Below are 24,977 nucleotides of genomic sequence, written 5' to 3' on the forward strand. Positions count from 1 at the left end.
ACCTCTTCTACTGTTCGTTACGGCGCAGCGTAGCCTGATCGCTCGGTGGTTCACGGCACTGGCACCAGAAAGCGCTGCGGTTCTGCGTTCCGACTCTCGACGTAAAACTCCGAGATAAATGCATATCGCGCAGTTATCTCTGTTCAAACTCACTTTCTAACCCTACTCCGGGACGAAGAAGTGCTTTGCAAAACATTTGACAAGGTAAGTTGCTGGGCGAGTTGGTTCCGATATTCCATGACTACAGCGCAACGAACGGGACAAGAAGGACACAGGCAGGGACACAACACAGCGCTGCGTTGTGTCCCTGCCTGTGTCCTCCTTCTTGTGCCGTTGGTTGCACTGTAGTCGTTTACAAAACACTCGTCCAATGGCGCGGAAGCAATTTTTCTTTTAATGTCAAAGCTTTCCAGAGCAGGGGAGGGGAGGAAGGGGACAAAGGAAAATATAGCTGCCGGTTTTGCGAGAGATCTTGGCTCGCCGCGTCGACGCTCCAGCCCGGGCCCGCGGGCGGCGGTTCGAGGGCGCTTAGCCGTAGCTGGGCCTCTTGAAGTCGTAGGTGTCGTCGTCGTCGTCTTGCAGGTCGTTCTTGGCGTAGCCCCCCTGCGGTCGTGAGGACGGGTAGACCGGTTCCGGCGCTGATTCGGCGGGCCTGCGTAGTTCGGGGGGGAGCGAAGAAGAACGTGAGCACTTACGGTCACTTTTCGAATGCCATATTTATCTATTGACTGCGCGCGCAGCTGGCGGACTGCAGGGACATCGACATGCTAACGAAGCACTGTGGCCACAGTAAATTCCAAATTACCGGGAGCCCTTAAGAAACTTAACTTCGAGTAATGTAAAAGCATTGCAGTTCTATTCCAATTCTATTCCAATTATCTTCCAATTCTTTTCTAATCTTTTTCTAATTCTTTTCCAATTCTATTCCAATCTAATTCTATTCCTTTGTAGTTGGTGCAGTTGAAAGTACAAGTAGTGACTATTGCTGGTTAACATTTCGTACTTCCCGCATTTGATGACGTCACACGTTTAAACCAATCGCGAGTTTTTGTAAAGCTGCCACTTTTTGGCCGACGCAAGGTTTCCGTGTCGATGAGCCATATTTCGCATTAATAGTGCGTTGTTCTGGCCACTGCGCTTGCAAGCAAACGACATTGGTAAGATCCCACACTCGGAATACCTCGTAATGCTCAACCCTCAAAAAGTGCGAGCCACAAAGTCGTCCTGGAAATGAGCCAGGGGTACTAGCCATCCGCACAAGTTTTCTCGTGCTCGGGAGCGTGATCTCAAAGCGAACACTGAACTCAGTATTAAGTGGCCCGTATAGAGTATGCCGACCTGTAGTATCGTGGTCCGGAGGGTGGCGTTGACGGCTGTGCGTGTCGGTAGTAGGACGTGGGCCTGCTCACGACCTCGTCCTGCCACGGGTAGGGGCCACCGGGTCCCCGGGAGATGCTCATCTTGTACGAGACGCCGATGGGGATGTCGCCCTGGGGACGGTAAGACTGCGAGGGCTCGTCGTACGTGCGGTACGTCTTGTACGAAGACTGGGTCCATGGCTCGTACCTGAAACAAAAGGTGGACAAGGTTGAAGGTGCCGCCTTTTGATTCTTAAACTCTCCCCCTAGCGTAGTGTGCAGCCATGTGGGTGGATTTTAAGCGCGAACTAAAATCCCCGTCTCTTAATACATATGCTCCTTTCTCTCTTCGGCGATAAGGCATCGTCACACGTACAAGATCATAAGTCGAATCCGCTTATAACTGCGGCATTTGTAACCAACGGTCAGGTATTATAAACGAAGGCAGTTGACGGTTCGTTGTAAAGGCACCGTAAAGTCGCCCCCGAAGTCGGAAAAACTCGCTTCCCGCTAGCTTAGAGGCCGAAGAGCGCCTCCCATTCCTTCATGCCACCTCCCCGCATTTTGAATTGCGATTCCAAAAATGCAATTCAAAATGCGGCATTTAAACTAGCACTTAACCGGCGGCCAATTCTGCGATAATGGCCTGCATGGTCAACCAGTGCGTGCGAGTGTGCCGCCTTAATAAAGCGCCTAAAGTGGAAACAAGCGTGGTCTACGCGAGACAGGGCCAGTGTTAAAAGCGAACCTGATGCACACGGTCCGAGATCAACCAGTGGCAGCGGTTTGATAAGTTTGAATACCAGTCACCTGGTATGCATCCCAGGCCCAGCTGGTTACGTGATGTACGTTACTTGCCTATTTGACTCAACACATTCAGTGCTGCTTCCCCTTGCAGGCACCGCGCAGTCAGCAGAGAGTACCCTTTTCACGCACATGCGATGCTCTAGTTTCGTTTCAGAAACCTTACAAATTTGTCGAGGACAACAGACGAGAACGCCGACCTACTACCAGTTGTCGTTAATGGTTCAGCCGCGATTAGTTATCCCTCGTCCATAAAACAGCTCGTCGACAGCAAGGGTTTCGGCGGGAAGCACATGATTGCGCTGGATAGCTTGGGAAGTGTTGTGATAGAGACGGCTAAGCAGACGGGTATAACATGCTTTTTAAACAAATAAAAGCCACTTTTTTTTACTTCACATTTTGTGTGCAATCTGAGATGTCGACTTACTATAAACTTCGGAAACAACGAATGCAATCAGTTGAGCAAAAGGTTTTGTCATAACTAAAGGCGACTGTACTTGGTAGGGCCATCTGCGGATCTTTGTTTTTCAGTGGAATAATGCACCTAAAACAGATTAGGACCGTCGGTCAACCAAACCTAACCTCAGTGGCTATGCAAACTAGTGGGGTAGTAAACGGCGTGGCCATACTGATCGAAGCGGTCCGCTCAGAACCAATCACGGCTACAAGCCTGCTAATTGGTTTTACATTCTATGGCGAGGAATGCTCAGCACATTCCAAGCAGATCACCCCCATCTTCCACGTTTGCGTTCTTTTCGTCAATGCGCCCAAATGGAATCCGAGTAGACGCACCTGGGCGCAATGTAGGGTCCCCTCCTGACGGAGTAGCTGACGTCCTGGCTGTGCTTGACGTAGGACGGTTGCTGGGGCCGGGGAACTATGCGCGCTGTCACCTTCGGTCCGCAGTAGCCCGAGCAGGTGGACACCGGTCGCGAGTGAACGTACACCTCCTGCACGGGGGGCCTTGGCGGCGTCGGTGGCGTGTCGTAGTACGTGGGCCTGGACGGTGGCAGCACCACCTCCTCGCGCGCAGGCTGGTAGGACACGCGCCGGGTCGGGGGAGGACGACGGCGGGGTGGCTCCACAACCACCGGCTGCACACGTCATCGGCAAGCGAAAAAAGATGAGGCGAGGAGCAAGGGGCGTATAGACAAGCAAGGGACGCAAAGAAAGTTGATGTGACCGCTAATGAGCGAAACCGTCCGCCCGTCCGACCGTCCGTCCGTCCGTCCGTCCGTCCATCCATCCATCAATCAATCAATCAATCAATCAATCAATCAATCAATCAATCAATCAATCAATCAATCAATCAATCAATCAATCAATCAATCAATCAATCAATCAATCAATCAATCAACCAATCAATCAATCAATCAATCAATCAATCAATCAATCAATCAATGAAATAACACTAAAGAGTTGCAGGTGAAGGAGGTTTAGTGGACAGTGAAACTGCGGCTGTAGTATGCAAAGTTTAGCATTCTCAATTGCGAACCCTTGAGGACGTTAATTTTTGCTCAAGAAACCTGAACTGAGCGAGTTGGAGCATTTGCATTTTTCGAAACATGACGCGAAAATACGAGGACACAGACGAAGTGCAGAGACGAGACACAAGCGCTCGTGTCATGTCTCTGCCTTCTTCTTTGTCCTTGTTTTTTTTTTGTGATGTCAGTGCACGTTAAAGAACCCCAGATGGTCGAAATTTCCGGAGCCCTCCACTACGGCGTCTCTCATAGCCTTAGTCGCTTTGGGACGTTAAACCCCATAAACCAACCATAAACCATCCTTGTTTTTTAGCGCTACGTTTCGGAAAATGCGTGTTTTTCTGTTGGACTAGAACGTATACTCTGGTTCAGTAAGGGCTGTGGCGATAATATGCATCAGTCGATGGGCAGTTTGGGTGAAAATATGGCTCTATTTTTGTGCCTAAGTTACCATTTTAACGACAGAGCGTCACAATCTTCGTACTTCGTGTTATTGTAACTGTGCGTAGTAAGCATGAAGGCAGAAGTCCACTCTTCTGCCCGTGAGAAGTGTCGAAAACGGCAAGACTAGAGTCCTAGCCTAACGAACCATGACGAGTAATGCAGAGCTCGGGGTCCATGTGTCTGCTACAGCGGTACCTTGTTGTTTTGTCAGGGTCAGAAGTCAAGTAAGGTGTTTTGTAGCAACTGCGTTTAGCACCGAAATTCAAGACTAATGGGTCCCTAGACTTGTCGAAAGAGAGAGGTGACTTCCTAAATCTAACAGCTGGTTGCTGAAGCATATCACGGCAGCAGCAAACCACTAATTTTCTGGTGCTAAGTTCTGGCGAATCTAGATTACAAGTTGAACTGTATGCCACTGCGCATACGACACTAGCACTCTTCTTAAATACACTTCTAACCTGGGAAGGCACGTAGTAGGTCTTTGGTGGCGACGGAGGGGGCACATAGTAGTTCCTTGCCGGCTGCTGTGGAGGCACGTAGTAGGTCTTCGCTGGCTGTGGAGGGGGCACGTAGTACGTCTTGGCAGGCTGTGGCGGATGCACGTAGTAGCTGTTGTCGTGTACCGGCACGGGCTTCTTCACGACCACCTTGCGTACGTAGGTTCGCACGGGGGGCGGCTCGACGTACGTCGGGGGCTCGGGGGGCGCGTAGCTGACCTTGCGCACAGGCGGCGACACCACGACTTGCTGCACGGGAGGGGGATACACCTGCGAAGAGCGGTGATCAGGTGGGTGTGCGTTCTAAGGGTACCTGAGCTCTCTACTAGACTTCGACGAGCCGGGCTCGTCATAAGCAGGCTTTCATTTGTGGCTCATGACGAGTCCGGCTTGTCCTGTGTTTTCTGGCGCTCTGCGTCTGGTTTAAGGCGAGTAAGACTCGTCAAAATGATATTATTTTTGGTTTGCCGAGAGATGTCAGCGCTGGTACTAAGTCACCATTTTGGAATCATTTTCGAAAAAAAAAAGTAAGTGCCCGTTTTAGGTTTGAACGTCGGTTTCAGCAGACCTGCAAACAGAACTTGTTAGCATGGTGTCGTGGTTGAAAGTGCTAAGTGGGCAACAACAGCGACACAAACCACGAAGCCCCGAGGCTACGTTCCATCCCTACGTGTCCTTTCTTTGTATTGCGACCGCTGAACTCTTAAAGATTTGCAGCGACGTTCTCAAGAAACGTCTCGTCTATCGATTTCCCTTGATCCAGTTCTCCGGGTCACTAATTTCGCCTTGTGTTACATGCCCCTTTACGCCCGAGGCAATAAACATTACTTAAGAAAAATTCTACCTTCTCGCGGCAAAGATTTCGCTCCGGGCTTCCGCACAAAACCCGTCCTCCGTGTCTGATTTCCTGCCGTCGCGGCAGATGCCGCGGTCGTTCCACAGTCTGCTCGGCGCGCTTTTCTATTGCGACGCTGGGTGGTACAGAAAAGGTGGAACTGTATAAAGGTAGCTCTGAGGTTCCAGTGCCAAGTGACGCGCAACGTGCCTCACGCTTAGCGAAAGGCAAGAAACACTTTATATGGAGTTCGCACGTGTCACCAGCCGTTTCTTTCATAGAAAACAATAGAAAGAGGGCGTGATTGCGATAGCATCCCTATACACCATGTTTCCACATCAGCTGTACTAATAGTGAACGATGGGTTGCCCATTTTGCCTGAGCAGATAGGCTTCCTCCAAATCAGTGGCACTTGTGGTATAACTGACGGTTGCCTAATTAGGCTTTAGGTACCAGGGACGAAAAATTAATGACTGAATGGAAAACCTGCATTGATCTTCCCTGAGCAGCTGCTTACGCTGCATAGGAGTAGCCTGAAAGTTAAAGTTAGCGCGTAAAATTATTCAGTCGAGCAGAGATCCTTTAGGTGTAGGTACTCAGATCATAGGTCCTCACCGTAACATGAACTGTGTAGGTGCTTTAGCAAAATAGGTTAGAATAGTATGTACCCGCCTGTGTCCTCACCTTAACGGTAGGCGGGGGCACAATGACCTCTTCGTGGTGCACGGGCGGAGGCAGGTAGGCTGGCTTGCGCACCGGCGGCGGTATGACCACCGGCGGGGACGTCACCAGTATCTGGGTCTGGGCCGGAGGACCCGCGGGCGGAGGCGGACTTCCGCAGACGCCTTTGATGGGTCCCCTTGGCACTCCCGACGTTCCGGGCGCTGAGGAGCGGACGCTGACATCCGCGGGGTCCTGGTTGTCCGTGCCCTGCTCGTTGGTGTCGACCCAGGCGCGGAAGCCGTGCTCGTCGGCGACGTAGCAGACCACGCGCTGCGACCCTTCGTCCGTGGCGAGCGTGTAGTGTCCCGTGACGCGCCCATTGGCGTCGCGCGTCTCGTGGCGAGAGTGGCTACCGTCGTGTCCGCCGGCGAAGTACGAGAACTGGTAGGGCATGGACGCCTGCTCGGTCAGGAACTGTCCCGGCTGGTGCGACGCGCGCACAAACAGGGGGGAGAGAGAGGGAAAGACCACGCGCCCTGTGGGGCCTGCCTTCTTTGCATTGGTGGTGTTGGTTTCCAGTGGAGGCGGTTAAGGCGGTAGTGGGGATTTGGTGGTAGTTAGCAGTGGGAGGGCGTTGTAGTGGAGGGATTCGTGGGTACGAAATTAGTGCGTTCGTTCGATGCGTTGCGCATGATGTGAATGTCCTGAGGTGAGTAATCACAAGTAGCTGTAGTGTGGATGCATCTAGCAGTGTATTGGAGAGAGTTCGCTCTGACCACAGCGTATTTGTTGCAAACATTCGGTTATAATTTACCTCTACATATAACACTAGTATTCGTTCGTGCTTGCAGACGTGTACATGGCTACTAAAACTACTTCCTTGGCGTTTTCTGGATCAAAATCATCCGTGTTTGTGATTGTACACACTGTACCAGTATCGAGAGCAGCAGTGATGCTTAAAAAGAGTTTCCATTGCAGTGTTATGCAGTGCTGCCACTAAAACGCACGGCTTCTCTTATCTGCACTTAGTGCATTTAAGGTAAACGGTATTCTTGTTAACTACTTTCGCGACGTATGCAACAGGGCTGAAGTTCGCTGAAATGGATCCTTTCAACTACTCCTGTGCTGGATAAAAAATTAATTTGGCATTGTGCCTGCAGTGACTGCAGTTCGGCTTAATTTTCGTGAACGAAACTTGCATTTTTGAACAATGGCTCTAACCATACCAGCGTGTTTATTTCACTCTCTCTCCCTTTTATATTTTAACTGCTGATGCAGCTAGCGCCGCTACATGCTGACAGGATTAGCCAACACAAATTGCTTTTTGATGTTTGCGAGCCTTTTGCGTGCTGTCGACAAAAATCTATGAGCCGACGGAGTAATGTCAGACCTACTATCTAACAAAAGCTGGGCATCATCAAAGGCATCATCATCAGCAAAAGCAAAGGAATCATCTAGTAATGCATTGACGTGAAACAAATCAGTTCTCGAGCATAAATGCGCCATACGACCAATTTGTCAGTATAATTCCTCCGAATAATGCTCCATTCATTTGTCTTGATTAGTTTAAGCCTGTGATACCTATGCTGGAAAATGTGTTCACCACATTATGTTTTGCTTTTCTTTTATCTTTTGTCTCACAAGAGGGAGGCCAGAATGAGGATAATGCCTACGACCCGTAGCTTTGCGTTGAGAGCACCCAGATAGCTCGCATAAAGATAAAATAAAGCAGTTATAGCATTTGAAACAGTACAAATATGAGCAATATCTTGTCCGCGACCTGTGCCGGCAACAATACCTGCGAGGCATTTAATAACACGGCCTTTACATTCTAGGGCACACAAGTAACGCGTTTCTTTACCTAAAACCGCGATCGCTGTGCAATGTGGTATTGTTTGGAATCTTTTCAGTGAAACTTAATTGTCTATAGTGTTTCGCTGAAGGTCCATAGTCACAAACTAAGGTGCTGAGAAAGTTCTATATACAGGGTCTGTTCTGAAAGTAGTAGGACTCATTTTTTTTTACAAATTTCTTCAAGAGAATAGTACAAACGATTAGAATTTTTCAAAGTAGCACCCTTCCGCACCTACACGCTGCTGCCAATGAGTTTTGGAGTTTTCGTACGCCCCCAGGAACGCCTGAACCGGAATGCTGTTTAGCTCCCTCGTCGCGGCCTGTTGAACCGCCTCTACCGATCCGTGATGTTTCCCCTCGAGCGTCGATTTTATTCTCGGGAATAGAAAAAAGTCTGGCGGGGCCCAGTCGGGGCTGTAGGAGGCCTGAGGCAGCGTTGCCGCCTTGTGCTGGGCAAAAAATCGGGGTCCTCATTCACATGATGAAGAAGGTCCTGGCAGATCGCTTTCCGGTTGGCCTTTCGCTCCTCTGACAACACTCCCGGCACCAACTTCGCGAACACTTTCTTCATGGCTAAGTTTTCTGTCACGATCTAAAAAACTTGGGTTTGAGGAATGCTCATGTCATCAGCAATCATTCTGATACTCATCCTACGATCACTGTTCAGAAGATGTTTCACTCGCTACACATTTTCGTTTGTCTTGCTGGTCGAAGGGCGTCCGGAGCAGTCGTCGTCTTTCACTCTTTTCTGACCTTCTCGGAACAGCTTGTGTCTCTCAAAAAGCACCTGATCTACCCATGGCAGCGTCACTGTAGGCCTCCGTAATCATGTCTTGAGTCTCTTTTCCTGTTTTATCAAGATTTACACAAAATTTTATCGCGTATCGCTGATCCAGTAAACGCTGTATGATTCTGCGTGACGAGACGCTTTGACAGGGGTCCACAGTACAAGCGACCTGCTCTATTCAACGGCCGAGAGCCGACTGACTGCCTGTTTTCTTCAGCATTCCCAATATCCCCCTTCAACGATCTTGCACGCGCAGATCGCCTCTCTTCCGCCCGTTCGCCCAGGAAAAAACCAGTTCTACTACTTTCAGAACAGACCCTGTATCTCCCAAAAACCTTGGAAGCATCGTTTTTTAGTTATAGAAACGTGGCGTAACTGTTTCCTGACAACCACTTTGTATCTCTATGGCAGCTATAAGTATCATACCGTTAATGGAGTGGGGTCTCATGTGTGAAACATGAGAAGCTCGTTAAAGGTCGTCTGCCCAGTGGAGGCGTGCTCTCTGGGGTATTTTCACCCCTATTACGCGAGTAAGGCAATATCACTCAAGTTTACTGTAAAAGCTATTATGACGACTGACTTACAACTTGTAGCGCTTGTTGCTACGCGTATTCGCAGATACCTTTGAGCAAAACGCCTGAATAGCCGGGAGGGTGGCCAGCCACTTGCGTTCCTACACATGCATCGCCTTGGGATTGACACACATGTTTGTTCACTAGACTTTTACTTCCAGTTAAGTGTTTAGCATTTATTTGGCTGCGCGCTACTCGACTTGACAGCACCTGTCCGTTTTCAGTCCAGGATTCAAAGAACAACTTCGCAGCCTCTGAATAATGGCGCAGTAGGTGTCACGGATATAGACCAGTCCAAAAAGCACGTCCTGCGTGTCGCTATGCTCCTCACTGATCTGTTGTGAGCACCTGGCGCTAACAGGATATAAGTGGCAGCATGGCACTTCTGCACCTATCAGAGATAGTTCCAAGAGCAGGTGTTTCGATTTTCTGGCGATCGAGAGATCCGTACTGAACCCTTGGGGTGCCCATGGGCATCTGACACGTGTCCTGTAGCCTTACGATGTTAATACACCTCTATGGAGGTTGTGAGAAGTGAATGCCTGCACCAAGTGCAGCCCACGAGTGCATGGCTGTCAGCGAGGTGAGCGGGGACTTCTGGGAAGCGTAGGGGCCGGGAGTCCACTTACCGTGCTTCCATGGTCCCGGAGGGCGTTCGCCGGCTCCAGACCGCTTTGCAGCAGCAGGAAAGCGGCCACGAGGATAAGCTGCGAGGAAGAAGAGTTTGTCTGAGGCACGAATATAGCACTTCCTGATGAAATTCGAGAGCCACCTGTGCCTTTATGTGCGACCGTTTCAGTGCCTCATTTGTGCGCCAACGGACGCCTTCGAATTTCGAGTACTTCGGAAGGCGGAACCGTGTTCCGTCTGCTTTTGACGACACTTATACTTTCCTTCTGTTATGGCCTGCAACTTTACCCGCAATAATTCTGTAATCTCATCTCACAGCCACTTTTGATAACAAATTTCAGCACTCTGTTGATTATAAGCGCGATGGCGACCGACATCAACTCCGAGGCGTGTTCACCGCATTACGGTACTATTGGGCGCGGGGCAGGAATCTCGGCACCCGTCGAAGGACCCTACGGGCATACGTTGTATAGCTGCATTGGGGCTGGCTTGATGATCTACTGACAGGGCCCGCAGCATGATGCTGCCCCATTTGTCTCCTACACCTTCTTTTTTTTTTTCGTTTCTGCATAAGGCTTTACGCTGGAGATACGTAACTGAAAATTTAGAGCATGTGATGATAATGATGTAACCTTAGCCTCCATGATACCTAACCTGCCTTGCAGCAAGCTGGCTTTTTGATCACTCATTCGACGTGGCTGATAGGTTCCTGAATCACACTTTTCTTTTTGCCGCAGATTCCACAGCAGGCACTCTTTCTACCAAAAGGCAAAAAAAGTTAATGCACCAGAAGTGTATGATTAAGGTTTACAGGCCCCCAAGACACACGTTACAGCGCGTGGATACACTTATAAAAGAACACACAACAGACACAAGCGCACAAAAAAACAAACAGAATCCAAGAAAACAAAAATATTCACATAGAAATAAACATATTTCAAGAAAAAATAAACGTTAAAATAGTTTTTTACAGTGCTGTTGAGCTGGATGGAGATCTACGAAATATAGTTTATAACACCTACGAAAAAAAACAACAGACGCACCCACGCAGAAAACAAACAGCAAGCAAGAAAACAAAAATATGTACATAGAGATAAATAGATATCAAGCAATAAATACCGAAATTGTTTTTCATTGAGCAGTTGAGCTGGATGGCGATCTACGAAATATAGTTTACACCCCGATGTAGAATTTTGTGCTCCGCTTGGTGCTGTGTAAATTGCACTCTTCAAACACATATTCCTCTTTTATTTCCCTCAACAACATATACAGATTAGCGATGTCAGCATGGTTGAGTGAAGGACGCGTTGTAGCCTGAACCGTCTTGTCGGCAGGATAACATTCATCATCATCAGCCTGACTACGCCCAGCGCAGGACAAAGGCCTCTCCCATGTCTATCCAAGTAACCCTCTCCGTGCAGGATAATTTCGGGGAGCATTTTGCCATTGGGAATTTTCATGACAGGAACTAAAATGTCTTTTTTTTAATTAATCTGGTGGAGTTCTGTTCTTGCCATAAGCTGTGCGTAACGTATATCCCTTGTAGACAATTTATGTTGAAAGGAGGTGATTTCCTTAAGATACTTAAGTGAAATGGGCTGTATACGGATAATTTCTCTGTTAAACGGAGCACCTGAGAGCAGTGGTACATTTAACAACTTTTCTGCTATTCGGATCCGAAGATCAACGTTGTTCTACTTACTTAACATCGGGATTAGTATTGGAATAAATGCGTTGTAGCAGGCTATCGATGACGGCGATTTGAGGTAGGCAGGAGTGGCTCTTGCGCGGGCTAAGTGAAAGGGTTGGCTGCACAGTGTGATGGTGACATATACACTGTAGAAAAAACTTGAGCCCATGTTCCCGCCGTAACCATAACCGTAAACTTAATCCATAACCGTGCGACAAGCACATTCAGTGTCATCTTGTTGCTTGTTTGTTAGCTACAGGAGTTCGAAAAGCCGGAAGATATTTTTGCCTTCGTACGCAACTGGCCTCGTTAAGTGTGGCGATGTATTTCCAAGTAATCAGCACACATGCTGAGAGCGTGACAGGTAACTTCCTGCGTTTGCAGTGACCTGTGTTACTGACCCTTACTAATAGAAGTCGACCGGAAGATTTCACGTTTGTTCTGCCTTTTAGTACTGCACTTCTGTCAATTTTTTAGCAGAGTTCTATTGTGTGCATTTCTTCCGTCCGTGCCGTACTTCCTACTTCTGCTTTTGGAAACGAAGACGAAGTGTAACAGCCGGTCGACACACCCGAAGGAGTGCCGACGCCTCCTTACGCGCGCTCAACTGAACAGACCCGACCTTGTCCAACATGAATGAAGCAGACCCGCAGCTGCGTTGCCCACGGGCAAAGAACAGCGGTGCTGCGTGGGTGTTCCGACGTGATTGTTACGCGCACCGTTATAGTGGCGTGCACACTTGTGTCTCCACAAGGGTCCTCGAAGACGCCCTCGCGTTCCACCCGGGGCCTATATTAAGCCTTCCAAGCCCGTTGCACCGTGCAGAGGCAACGCCTTCTTTATCTGAGCACGCGCATATTTTCAAGGACGCCCAGGGCGACGCGATCGTGGCGTTGCGGCGATAAATGGCTGCCGGCGAAAGCGCCGCCCCCGACCGCGGTTCGTGGGCGAAACGTTGCTTGCGTGCGCGTGTGGGTTCGCGAGTCCTTAATCTGGGCCGGATGCGGTGTGCGGCGCCCCCGGGCTGCCGGAAGCTGAAATGAGTGGAAAATCCCACTAGAGAGAAAGAGGCACAAAGATACGGGTGTAGTTTATTTATTGATTTATTGAAAGTACCTACAGCGCCCATGAAGCATTATTGTAGGGGGGATATTACTATATACAATAACACATGCAAAGAAGATATTGGGAAACATGTCAGTAAGGATAACACAACATATTAAAGGAAGACTAAATGAGTTTACAAGTAGTATGAGTGATGGCACAGCGCTGGTAAACGCACGAGACCTGGAAGAAATACATCAGATTATCGCTTCAGCAGCACTTTCGAAATCAGGTGCACAATTCACATCATTCGGAAGCTTATTCCATTCCAGGATTGTGTTAGGGAAAAACGAATACTTAAATACATTAATGCGGCTTTGATAACTATTAATCTTTTCCGTGTTATCTAGTCTCTCCGAAATGTAATATGGCTGCTTTAGATAACTGTTTTTATTAATACCGGTACAATCATTGTAAATGCATGGACTTGGGTGTCGCCAGCGAGGAGAGCTCTGTGCCTGAATGCTGTATACGCCAGCAAACCATAGCAACCCGAACTTCGTGTTTAAGTAAAAAGTTTCTTCTCGGCAAAGCAACTCATTCTCATTGTCGCCGAAGTACGGAGGCCCGCGCGCAGACGAATCGAAGCGTGAAGGCTGATTTCGAATGCCGCGTGTTTTGTCGGCTTCGCGCTGGTGCTTTTGTTAGGATTCTCAGAAGTGTACCCGCATGTGTCGTGGTTGTGTTTCGATCAGTTACTCGTTCGAGCTGTTCTCGTCAGGCAATCTGCTTTCCGCGCTCTTCACGACTGTTGCATTCCGTACATCGAAGGGGTACACTGTTTTTTGCCATGCTTTCTGAGTCACTCCTGCCTTTATTGCTATTCCAGCTACTACTGCTATTAGTACTACCAATTCTGCTGCTAATAATAAAAATTATCACCTTATTTTGAGTTCAGTTTTATGTGCAAAATACGCAGTACTTGTCGAGACCCGCATCACCTTCACAAAGCAGTACGGCTATGGCGGCGATAAAAAAAAAAAAAAAACAAAAACAAACGGCGAATTCAAGGGTTCCGGTTCTCCAGACTGTCTATAGGAATGATTCGGGCTGGGGAAAAAGGCGAAGGCGTTTCCCATAAACCCTGAACGGAAGCCCGCTCACTGCCGGTGTGTTTTAAATCTAGGTACTCAATGCGATCCAAGTGCACCGGTGGGTAAGGACGGGGAGTGAAGATGGTTGCTCGCGGAGCATGGTAAACTGGAGACCAACTCAGCGGCGGTGAGCATTCTTTTCAGCATTCTGGCTCTCGTCCTGTGTTGTGATCGCTAGGAAATAGAGACATATTTGAGTTGCTCTAACCACTAGGCCACTGCAGGGGTGACTTATTGGTGGCGGTCTATTGGTTGGTTAGAGCATCCGCTTCGTATTCGTGAGGTGCTAGAAGGTGCGGGAGGTGCAGGGCGGGATGTGCTGGGCTCCTATGTCGGACGTGCATTTTTATCGGAGGGTGCCCGGCGGTGCGCTATGCGGATGACACCGTCGCTGCCATATTTTTTTCACGCATGAGCAAAGAATAGCTAGCGCTGCACAAAATAAAAAAAGTGCTGTAATCGGCTACAGCGACCTTATAGCGAAATTTCAGGTTGTGCACGAGAACGCTCAAGACACAAGGCACACACCATGGCTCGAGTAAGACTTTCTGACGAGATAGTTGGTACATGATCTGTTTTGAAAAGCTGCGCGCTAAATAGGCGTTTATTTACCGCACAGCTTTTCAAAAAAAGACCATGGCTCCTTCCTGTGCGTTCACCTGCGCGGTGCGCGAATAACTACAGATTACGAATTGGTATTGATCAAACGTGTGGCTCGTTTTAAATGTTTGATCGGAGAAAGAAAAACAGAAGAGAACAAATTCGCGAGAAAAAAACGTTAGATTTCACTGTTGTTTCTGAATTGAAATTTTTTTCTTGTGCAAGGTGTCAACTGCGCATGCGCGCTTCGCTACTTGTGGTAGCGGGTCAATGAACGCGCTAAGTTAGTATATCCCAATATTGCACCGTCGCCGTTTCTTGATACAGTTTCTCGATCAGTTTCTTGATCAACACAGTTTCTTGATCGGCTACTTCCAACGACAGGTAGCGCTACATGCCTGTTTGGGCCTTTCCGCAGAACTTGTGCAACCATGTCACTCCGGGGCGCGTTTTCTGTTGTCAAATAGCGCACTGTTGCGTAAAACCTTTGTCTCATGGACAACATTTTCGGGCCTTAAGTAATCATTGTGTGGTACGGCTTTGTTTTGTTGTTTTGGTTAATATCGCTGAGATTAGTCGGTGCATCCGAGTAATTCACTTATCGTCACTGCTCGACTGCGAGCTTTATGTTAGGCTTTTTAGTTTCTATGAGAGAGAAAAGCCGCAACTCGTCACTGCTTAGAAGTTTTCTCAACTGAATAAAATATTTCGCTCAAATATGAAAAAAAAAAATTGTAACCTTTTCCAATGTGTTTTACTTGGGATGCATGATTACCTTGTTTTGTTTTGTTCTGGATAAGCGTATTCCTAGGAGCTACAGGTTCGGATCTGTGCTCTGTATGTACCTTCCCTGACTGAGTCAAGATGCCTATGCTGCTCTCATGGCACTGACACTAGAGACTGCCCTGGCTACGAGTGCGTATTTTCACAAAGAACGAAAGATGATGTATGAGCAATTGCTCGGAGAAACCCGATCATACATTACCGAAGAGAATAAAACATAACCGCCGCGCATATTAAAACGTCAATCGTGACACTCACACAAAGCTGCAAAGTTATGTAAATTGCAATAACAAACTGTAAAATTTTGTGCTTAACGACGTATAAAACAATGGGAAAATTTGTTTCGCTACTTGAAAATTATCACGAATGGGTATGACCGCGTGTGAATGCGCCACGTTGAAAGTTTTCAAATGAACCAAGGACAATTTTTGATGTTAACTTAACGAAGCATGACCGAGCGGAAGAATATCATATTTGAGACGTTTTTGAAACACATTTTCAGGACCTTGCTTCAGATTTGAAAATGGAATAATGAGTACACGCATCACGAGCGTCACGCAATGAACGTTGTTGTAGTCTGTGAATCTTGGCGGAATATAAGCACTCGTTGATCCAGTGTCGAAGGTTAAGCGTAAGTCAAGTTCGCACGCACAGAAACAGTGCAAGGTATGTAGAACCGGAAGCACCTGACTTAAAAAAGTACCGGAAGTTCATAATCCCTTCATGTAGGGAATGGCTGAACGAAATTCGCACAATGTTTTCATATATTTCCCGATTGCAAGCATGAACTCCGCATCAGAATGAGCGGCCCGTGTTTTAAATTGATTTAATGTACTGTTTCATGCGGCATAAATAAAAGGAAGTGAGTTTCTCTCATGAAATGCCGCAATGCCCATGCCGAAGCCTATATGTCTACATTCTCAAACAGGGGTGAGGACCTGGTAGTCGATACCAGCGCCCTTCTCCGGACCTCCAGACCTTGTCGTCCCCATTGGCTAATCCAGGCTGTCTAGAGAACTGCTCAAGCCGTTAAAGCGCTCTGATAACGCGCCTTCATCTAATCGGGGTGTGGCTACAGTTAGGCACTGAATGCCCGAAATGTCTTGAGAAATGCTGACGGACTTTGGCTGTCTTTCAAAGGTCATACAATCTTAGGGTGTTGCTTTCTGAACGCTGTTGAAGCCTGCTGATAAATTCCATTTAGTAAAGTAGGTGAAGTTGTGCTGAGTATTTGCCACTGTGAAAGCAGTAAAGAAAGTGTAGCCTTGCGCTTTTATGATTAGTTGCCTTGCTGTTTTTTTTCTCGATTATGTTATTACTTCAGACCATTCACTTGCGTTCATCAAATAACGTACAATGAATCTGAGATCATAAGGCGAACGATTACATGACTCCAGTAGGTCGGAATTATTCGGATCCCTCTACTGTGGCGTCCCTTTATAGCCTGAGCCGCTTTGGGACGTTAAACCCCATAAACCAAGCCATTCAAAGATGGCATCATTAATAGTATTGACAGCCTTGGTACTCATGGTTTAAGTCCAATTTGCTAAAAAGTTAAGAAGAAAAACTGTCAAGTTTATTTCTCTATCCAGGAAAGAAGTTAGTACAAAAAAAGAAAAGGAATAGTGACAGTGTGAAAGGCGTGTAGGCCATTCCCTTTCCAGTTCAATTTTTTTTCCCTAATAACCCTCTCGTCCTTTGGAATGCTTGGCCAACGTCTGCTCAACTATACAGTATCAAATTACTCTCTGCGAGGCCCAGGCCGGTGGACTTTTGCACAAGTAGGAACCCACCCTTGACGGCCTTTTGTTCTTTTCTTAAAATAATGTTGTTCCTTCTCCTCTTCCTCTCCGCCGTGGATATTTTAAACACCTAATCTGTGTTCTTTTATCAACTGAATTAATTCTCTATCTCTGCATGGCAAATCGTCATCAAAGCTCATAAAAGCGTTGGAATGAAAAACTGCATTTACAGCTTCAAGCCGTCATATGCTCTGACACATTTCTCGTAACGCACAGCTTTCAAGATATCAGCTTGCACGAAATGCACGTGATCAAGAAACTAGAGAGTCAAGCAGCTTCGGTCGGTCTAGGGTACGTGCTCTGTTGAGAAGCCTCTATAATTACAATGACATTCTACAACCGCGCAGTCTTTGTCCTACGTTTACACGCCGCAGAGGTATGCAGCTGCGCAACGGCAACGTTGCACGATGCTCGGTTGGCAGTTTTATAAATAATTTTCGCATGCGACCCTGTCTTGGTGTAGTATACAGAGATATACTATATCGATTGCACGTGCTTTTAAATGTGCACTGAAGAGGAATCTGAACTCGTCTTTTTGCCGCGGGAACTCGATCTACACGTTCCGAGCATTCTTAGAAACGTTGAATTATTGTCCTGTTTGGCTGATTTCCCTAATTTCAATCGGATTAATGTCCGGTTCTCGCCTTTTTTTTTTTAATTACCCGCAGACGGTGGGAGGAGTCGACCAACGCACGGAGTGCCGTTCGGGCAGTCGCGTGGCGGCTTTGCTTTCGCTTGTGTTTTGTTTTATAGGTTTCTGTGAATAAATAGATCCTGTCAGATGCTACACAGCTGCAAATCAGGCTCACGGAAATAAAAATACGCGAGGACTCTTTGCTTTCGCCGATCACTACGTATCCCTCCGCCGATGGCAGAGCGGCAAGCCCTCACGGAAATGGGTGATAGGTTGGTTTACTCCTCCCACCGTCTGCGGAGAATTAAAAAAAAAAGAGGCGTGAGCCGGACGTTAAATCGAATTTAACTTAGGGAAATCGGCTGCGCAATGCAATAATTTGAAGTATCTGAGAAAGCTCGGAACGTGTACATCGAGTTCCAGCGGTAAAAATACGAGTTAAAATTCCTCTTGAGTGCCCCTTTAAATTTCCATAGCAAACTCAAGGAAGGGCTACAAAAAAATCATTCGTCGCAAATAGAAGTGCAGTGATACGAGCGACGAGCAAGCTAGTTCTCGACGGAATTAAAAACGAACAGATGTCTTAAGACTTTCAGTACGTTTGAGGCATGCACGGATGCTGTAACTCATGAGGTGTCATCAGTGCGTGTTTAATTACTGCACATGCATCGGGCTCGGCCATTCGCGTAGAAACGGGCACTGCTTGCAAGAACGAACATTCAGAAAAGTGAGATAGTGGGCATGTATGATATACTCTGTTCACGTTTCACTGTGCCCTTTTGCCTTTGTCAAAAGTTTGGAGCCCAGGGGGTTTTCTTCTGAGCCACACTGTGTCGTTCTTAATGGAACTCTAGCTCTCCAAATTTCCTGGACATGAGAAGATTTTCGGTACTGCCTCCTGCAATAGGTAGGACTTCCATGAATGCTTCTGTAGTCCCAATATAAAGCTTGGAAGTGAACCCCTGGGCTCTAAACTTTTGACAAAGACTGTACATCAGCCGCACCGGTGTGTCTCTCCATTTGTTTCATACATCGAGCTAGGCCGACAGGCGACCTTGAGTATAGTGTCAGGTGGGTGGCAAATAAGGTGCCTCCAGGCGTCACCGCGGCACTTCGAGTAAACTTCGATACGCGGACGCTCGCCCTCAGTTCGTGAGTGCGCAATAGACGTTGCATCACACGTCGCGTCACGACAATGGATGGCTTCGTGATACCGGAGTGAGAATTGCGATTTCGGCAGTGGGCCTTATGTATGTGCGCTCGTTGGCGACAGGGCGGGATTGCGTATGCGGCAGCGTAGCGGATGCACAGCCGCTGCAGCATCGAAGGATTGAAACCCGTTCTGTTTGCGAAAACTCTTCCCAGGGAATGTTTTTTTTTCTCCACTGAACGTTTCTTTCTTTACGAGTCGGCTTTCGCGGTTAAGAGAAACTGAACTTTTGAAATTGGATAATTAACTTTATATTGGTATTTTATGTCTCCATTCTTGATATAAAACGCTCACAACAAACGCGGTCAAATCCCCAGCAAAATGTAAAGATATGATATCAGTTTTTTTAAAGTTTGTGGGAATTGTAGTGTGGAAGTTGCGAATGTTTTTAGTTCAGAAACATACGGCTGACAAGATAGTCAGAAGAACAATGATTAGAGCGCAAAATGATGCTAGTTATAATGCAATGCACAGTTTGTTATTTTAATATATGCTAAAGCTCTTTATGAACATAATGGTTTATAAACAGCCATCTAGAAACCGGCTGTATTACAAAACGAAACTTTATTGCAGTTACAGGTTCAAAAATCTAAAAAAAATTCGTGCACTTCACTAACAGTAAAAATAAAACCTTCGCTGCCTTCTCGCTGTGAATAGATGTTAGTAATTAATATGGAACTTAAGCGGAACATGTGATACAATGAGAAGTCATAACGCGTGTGGTTTGATTTCAGTAAAGTGCATGAAAACTCCAGATGAAGAATAAAAGTATTACACTCGTCCTTACACAGTCATGACCCCCTAATTTAAGCTACAAGCTACAAGCTACATATTGAAGCTACATGCTTAAAAAAATCTTTCGTAGTGTGAAAGCTGAAACATCCATTTCTGCTATACATTTCAAATGTTGTATCAGTTGCGCTAACCAGGAAGGATAGCAAAGGTCGAGTAACGTTATATTGATTAACCACTCGAAACGGAAACGCTGCAAGCTTAATGTGTACAGAGGGGTCTCTATTTGTGAAGTATAATTGTACCAAGATGTTAGTTATAAAATGTCCGCTTTATCAATTATCAACTATTAAGTACATTTACTGCAGCCCTCGGAACTATAGTAACAGTGTACAGAATTTATTACAGTAAAAAAAAACACATTATGAAAGGTACAATTAGAACCAAATGAAACACGAACAGAAAAATTCTACCTTAGTCGGGAGAGGCTCATTACTAGCGCGGGTTGATTCCGCTCGTAAGGCGCGAATACGATACTTTAAAAGTGTCAATCAAAGTCGCTTGTATTTCCTCTCGGCATTTTAGTTCTCTTGCTCGCGTTGCCATTTGTTCCTGATAGTATACGTTGAGAGGTGCAGGAAAAAAAGTATCAGAATGCTGCAAGAAAATAAATGATTGATTGGTATACTGTAAAGCTACCCAAGGATCTGCTGTAAAGGTAAAAAAAAAAATGGATAGCACAGCTACAATATTGCAATGGCTAATGCTTGAAAGATGCAAACTCTTCCTGAAATTGTACATACTCGCACAATATGGAGCCAGGTTAAGTTGCTTATATTGCTCACTTGTGGACAGGAAACAGCAAATATCGATGCTCGGATAAACACGCATTATTGGTAAGATTAAAAATTAAATTTTTGATTGTAGCCTTAAGCTTGTTGAAAATGTGCTCTTGCATTAATTCTCTAGTAATTTTCTACGCTCTCGACTAGTCATAACGACAAATACGTCACCAGAGCAAAGCGCCAACATCAGCGCAGGCGCTCCACCTCGGAGCACGAGCCTAACTGGGCGTTTCCTCGCAGCATGATCTCATCATCATCATCATCAACCTGACTACGCCCACTACAGGGAAAAGGCCTCTCCCATGACTCTCCAATTAACCCTGTCCTTTGTCAGTTGCGGCCACTGTATTCCCGCAAACTTCTTAATCTCATCCGCCCACCTAACTTTTTGCCGCCCCTGCTACGCTTGCCTTCTCTTGGAATCTACTCCAGTAATCTTAAGCACCAGCGGTTATCTTGCCTTCGCATTACATGCCCTGCCCAAGCCCATTTATTCCTCTTGTTTTCGAATATGATGTCATTAACCCGCGTTTGTTCCCTCACCCATTCTGCCCGCTTCCGATCTCTAAATGTTACACCTATCATTTTTCTTTCCATAGCTTGCTGCATTGTCCTTAAGCTGAACCCTTTTCGTTAGCCTCCATGTTGCAGCCCCGTGGTTGAGTACCGGTAAGATACAGCTGCTATGTACTTTTATTTTCAGGGATATTGGTAAATGAATGTTCTATTGGCAGCATGTTCTATTAACCAATAAAGCAAGCGTTACTTGAATCTATCAAGAGCGTGCTGTAGGTATCGGCACTAACCTTACCGTAGTATGCGTGCAGATGTCGCAGTTTCGGCCTCTTTGCTTTACACTGTCTTGAGCCGGCCATTTAGCTTTTGAAGACATGGTGAAACTGGTCTACTCTTGGTCCTGTATACTTATGTGCTACATTCTCATCAATTTTTTGTTATTTATGCCTGACGGTGCAATAGTCGGTTGATAACAAGCACACAAATACAAGAAAATAAGCGAGGACTGTAATACAGAGTTTTACGAAATCATATAGCCGTTTCACACAAACACAATAATAATGGAAAGAAAATTGAGCGAGGGAGGTGATCCGTTATATGATGACTTCTCGTACAACCGGAAAATTAAAGGTTACCAGGTAACTAGGGGGGAAAATGGCTGATTTCAGCTTAAGAAAAATGCCAGAAAGGTGTTATAAACACGAAAAAAAAGTGAAAGCACCGACGAACTTCTGCTTTTCTGTGTACTCTGTTGGCGCGAACAGAAAAAAATAAAAAAATGCTCATAAGGAATTAAAACTTGTTCAGACGAGTAAAATATCTTCTGGATGACGTTTTCGCGCCGTGGGCCAGTGATGCAATGCTACTCTCAGAGGTAGTACTGAGCAGGTGGGCCGGAAGCATGCAGAAGTACTTCCTACAAATGGTAGATGAATTTCTCTTCTCACATGATTTTCGCATTTGTCCTGCTTAGTTTAACACGAGGCAAGCAACTAGTCTTGGTGATCGCCATTAAGATCGATAACTCATTCTGTAGCCAGTGGCGCGGACAAACAAAGGGATTGAAAAATGAAAAGGCGTTATGAAGTGCTCCATGAGCATTGCCTTATTGCTTGTTGGGCTGCGGCGTGCGCCTTGCGCATGCACAGTGAAAATGGTATACATCTAAGTACATAGAACAGTGAAGTGATGTTGCGACGACCAGGTTAGAAGGGTTTATTGCAATTATCATTTACGCTTCTTTACCCCTGACGACGGCAAGAAGTTTGGAAGCTTATTTCTTTTCTATCTGTTTTCCACGTGCCTAAACTGCTTTCCAGCGGTCTTTTACAAGTTTCAAAACGATACTGTCACTTTTTCAATAGACTCGTTAGCTGCGCTGCATAAGCAGGTATTTCTTTTATCCCTGATCAGGTGTAATTCGCACAGGCGCACTGAAGTTCTCAGCGTTGTGATGTCACAGCCATTGAAGAATATGTAGGCGTCTCTTAGGCGGACACCTGCTTTGAGTTATTTAATATTAAACCTAGGAAATCAGGAAAGGAAAACCGGCGCTGCTAACACCCCAAAAGGGTTGGGGGTGGGGTGCGCTGTCTGTTTCTGATGCACTGAGACGATGCTGCGCTCTAATAGGCATGTGCACGTATTAGTACAGTTACACAGTTTCGTCTACTTTCATTTATAAATTGGATACAGCACTGTGTCCAGTTTAACTACTCCTACGCAGTCTGCTGGGAATACGGCATATATAGGGCTTGTCAGCTGCACAGAGATATGATGGATGGTGCGCTCCTGTACCATTACAGCGCGCTAAGGTGCGGCATCACACAGAATCTGCAATCACAGGGACCACTGTTGGAGCTTCTTAAAGTGCAGAACAATTAGGCCGAATAAATTATCCTGATGCGGGATGCGGTATCGGGTTGCAGGGTGCGGTATCGGATTGCGGGGTGCGGTATTTGGTTGCGGGGTGCGGTATTTGGTTGCGGGGTGCGGTATCAGCACAATTCCGGCATCGCCGCAGTCAGTAGCGGTCGTGCACTGCAACGCTTATTTCAATTTTAAATTAGACGAATATTATCACATCGACACTTTTCTGCAAGTCACAGGGGTGTGTGAAGAGCTTAATTCGTTACTCGATAAGGGCCGGCTGTAAACAAGCTGTCAATGTACTAAGGCCAAAAAGAGCGAACAACTGTGTGCAGAACGACACTCCGAAGGAGACAAGATCGTTATTAGGGGAGGTTTAGGCAACTGCCATTTGGTCTCCGAGTTCCGAAGGAAACGCGCTTATGGTTAGTAATGGTGTCGGAAGGGAGGGGGGGGGCAGCTTGTAGCGAAATTTTCGAGTTGAGAGTTCCGTCTCGCCGATGAAATGGTGGAGCGGAACACGCGGACAAAGAAGTGTGTATGTAATTTAACTGCTCGCACATCGTGCACATCGACCATTCTTCAGGACCTGCTGCACTCCACGAGTCAATCCGCTCAACGTTCCCGCGTCCTCGTCGCTGCGTTGTTGTGCCGTGAACACTGTCCGTCAAAGAAGCGCGCCCAAGCAATGAAAGGGAATCTAAGGAGCGGTACACTTGGGAAACACTCACCCTGTCTCGCCGCATGTTGGCCGCCGCGTCGTGTGTCTCGTCACTGCCCCTTCGGCGACTGAGCGCTTCTGGAATCCTTCGCTCCGCCGATCGGTCCCCGAAGTGAGTGTCTCTTGTGCCGTCGCCGCCGCCTCCGTTGTGAGCGTGCCCGCCAACTCGGCCCCCGGAGTGAGTCGGCGTTGGGCGCGCGGGCGTCTGCCACGCGCACTCCTTATACGAGCGTGGCCTTCGGTAGTCCTGGGGGGAGGGGGGAGGATTACCACCTTCGCTGCTCCGCACCGACGGCACTACTGTCTCCCGTGTCGTCGTCGTCTCCGTGACGAGCTTGGGAGCGGATGCCACACCTTTCCCCAGTTGCTTTCCGAGGTGCTAATTACGGTCGCCTCTTATTCATCCTTCGACTCGGCGAGCCTCCCCTCGCCAATTGTTTCCGGATTGGATTGTTTATGCAGATCATGCAACCTTGCTCTCCTGGCCTCTCTTGGGTGCCGCAAGCACCCGTCACCTACATTTTAAAGGAGGTGACGTCAGTGGCGTCCTACGTAACGACTCCTGTATTGGAAAATGAATGTCGGCTCTGTTTTTGGGGGTGTGCCTACTGTACGACTTTCTAAGCTGATGTTGAGTGCCGTGCAAACGCCGACTTCACAGCGGGAGGTGGAGGCTCAAATGTCGAACACGACCGTCTGGACGGTAGCCGAGAAATGTCGCAAGCGAGAGGAGACATCCAAGGGCATTTCGTCTTGAAGGGCCAGAGCGATGGTGGAGAGCGTCTATGTGGAAATACAAAGCAACGCGCATTGATGGAACATTCCTGAATGCTTATTTACTAGCCGACTGACGGCGATGATTTTTCTATTTTGTTTTAGCGCCTTTAAGGCAGGTATAATTACAAGCAAGTTGGCGATAAAGAAAAGGTAGCTTAGTTTTCAATGCAAAACGAAAATGGGAGGTACCGCAATAATCTGGAAATCTCTACATCGGCCGTATTTGCACGGGACTCGTTGTACACAGACGTAACCCATTTATCTAGATTAAATCTTGGGTACGTCATATGCAATCTGCAATTGCGAGGGAGAGGTGGGGGAAGGTGAATGGAGCATGAGTGGACCAGGACTACATGGGCGTATCTCCACGCCATTGGTCTTCTGTAACGTGCAGTAGGACTAAACCCGCATCTATCCCCAGTGTTATTTGCTATGTCCTTCACGTCTAATGTTAAGGCAGATACACGACCCGATTTCTTCTTTCTTACAACTGTACCCCCCCCCCCCCCCTCCCCCTCGTACTCTTATTGCATTTACACGGGAAATCCCCTCTTTCTCCATTTACATTTGGCTGTGTTTTCTTGAGCACAAAACGGAACAAAAAACAGTACAATAAACTTAAACTAAGTCTTGCCGTTAACAGGGTGCGCAATGGGGGAAACGACTGCAAGG

General features: G+C 47.1%; 1 protein-coding gene across 1 annotated transcript; it reads right to left on the reverse strand.

The window, feature by feature from the left end:
* Window positions 1-371: 371 nt before the first annotated feature.
* On the reverse strand, window positions 372-23,824 carry LOC149360808 (uncharacterized). Its single transcript, XM_089572524.1, has 7 exons — window positions 23,539-23,824; window positions 9,928-10,005; window positions 6,107-6,568; window positions 4,549-4,857; window positions 2,955-3,256; window positions 1,339-1,566; window positions 372-652 (listed from the first exon to the last, which is right to left on the reverse strand). The coding sequence occupies exons 1-7, from the start codon at window positions 23,551-23,553 to the stop codon at window positions 529-531; spliced, it is 1,518 nt and encodes a 505-aa protein (XP_089428650.1). The 5' UTR covers window positions 23,554-23,824; the 3' UTR covers window positions 372-528.
* Window positions 23,825-24,977: the final 1,153 nt, after the last annotated feature.

The sequence above is a fragment of the Amblyomma mixtum genome, chromosome 2, assembly GCF_055824585.1.
Source record: "Amblyomma mixtum isolate Tamu chromosome 2, ASM5582458v1, whole genome shotgun sequence".
NCBI classification, from domain to species: Eukaryota; Metazoa; Arthropoda; class Arachnida; order Ixodida; family Ixodidae; genus Amblyomma; species Amblyomma mixtum.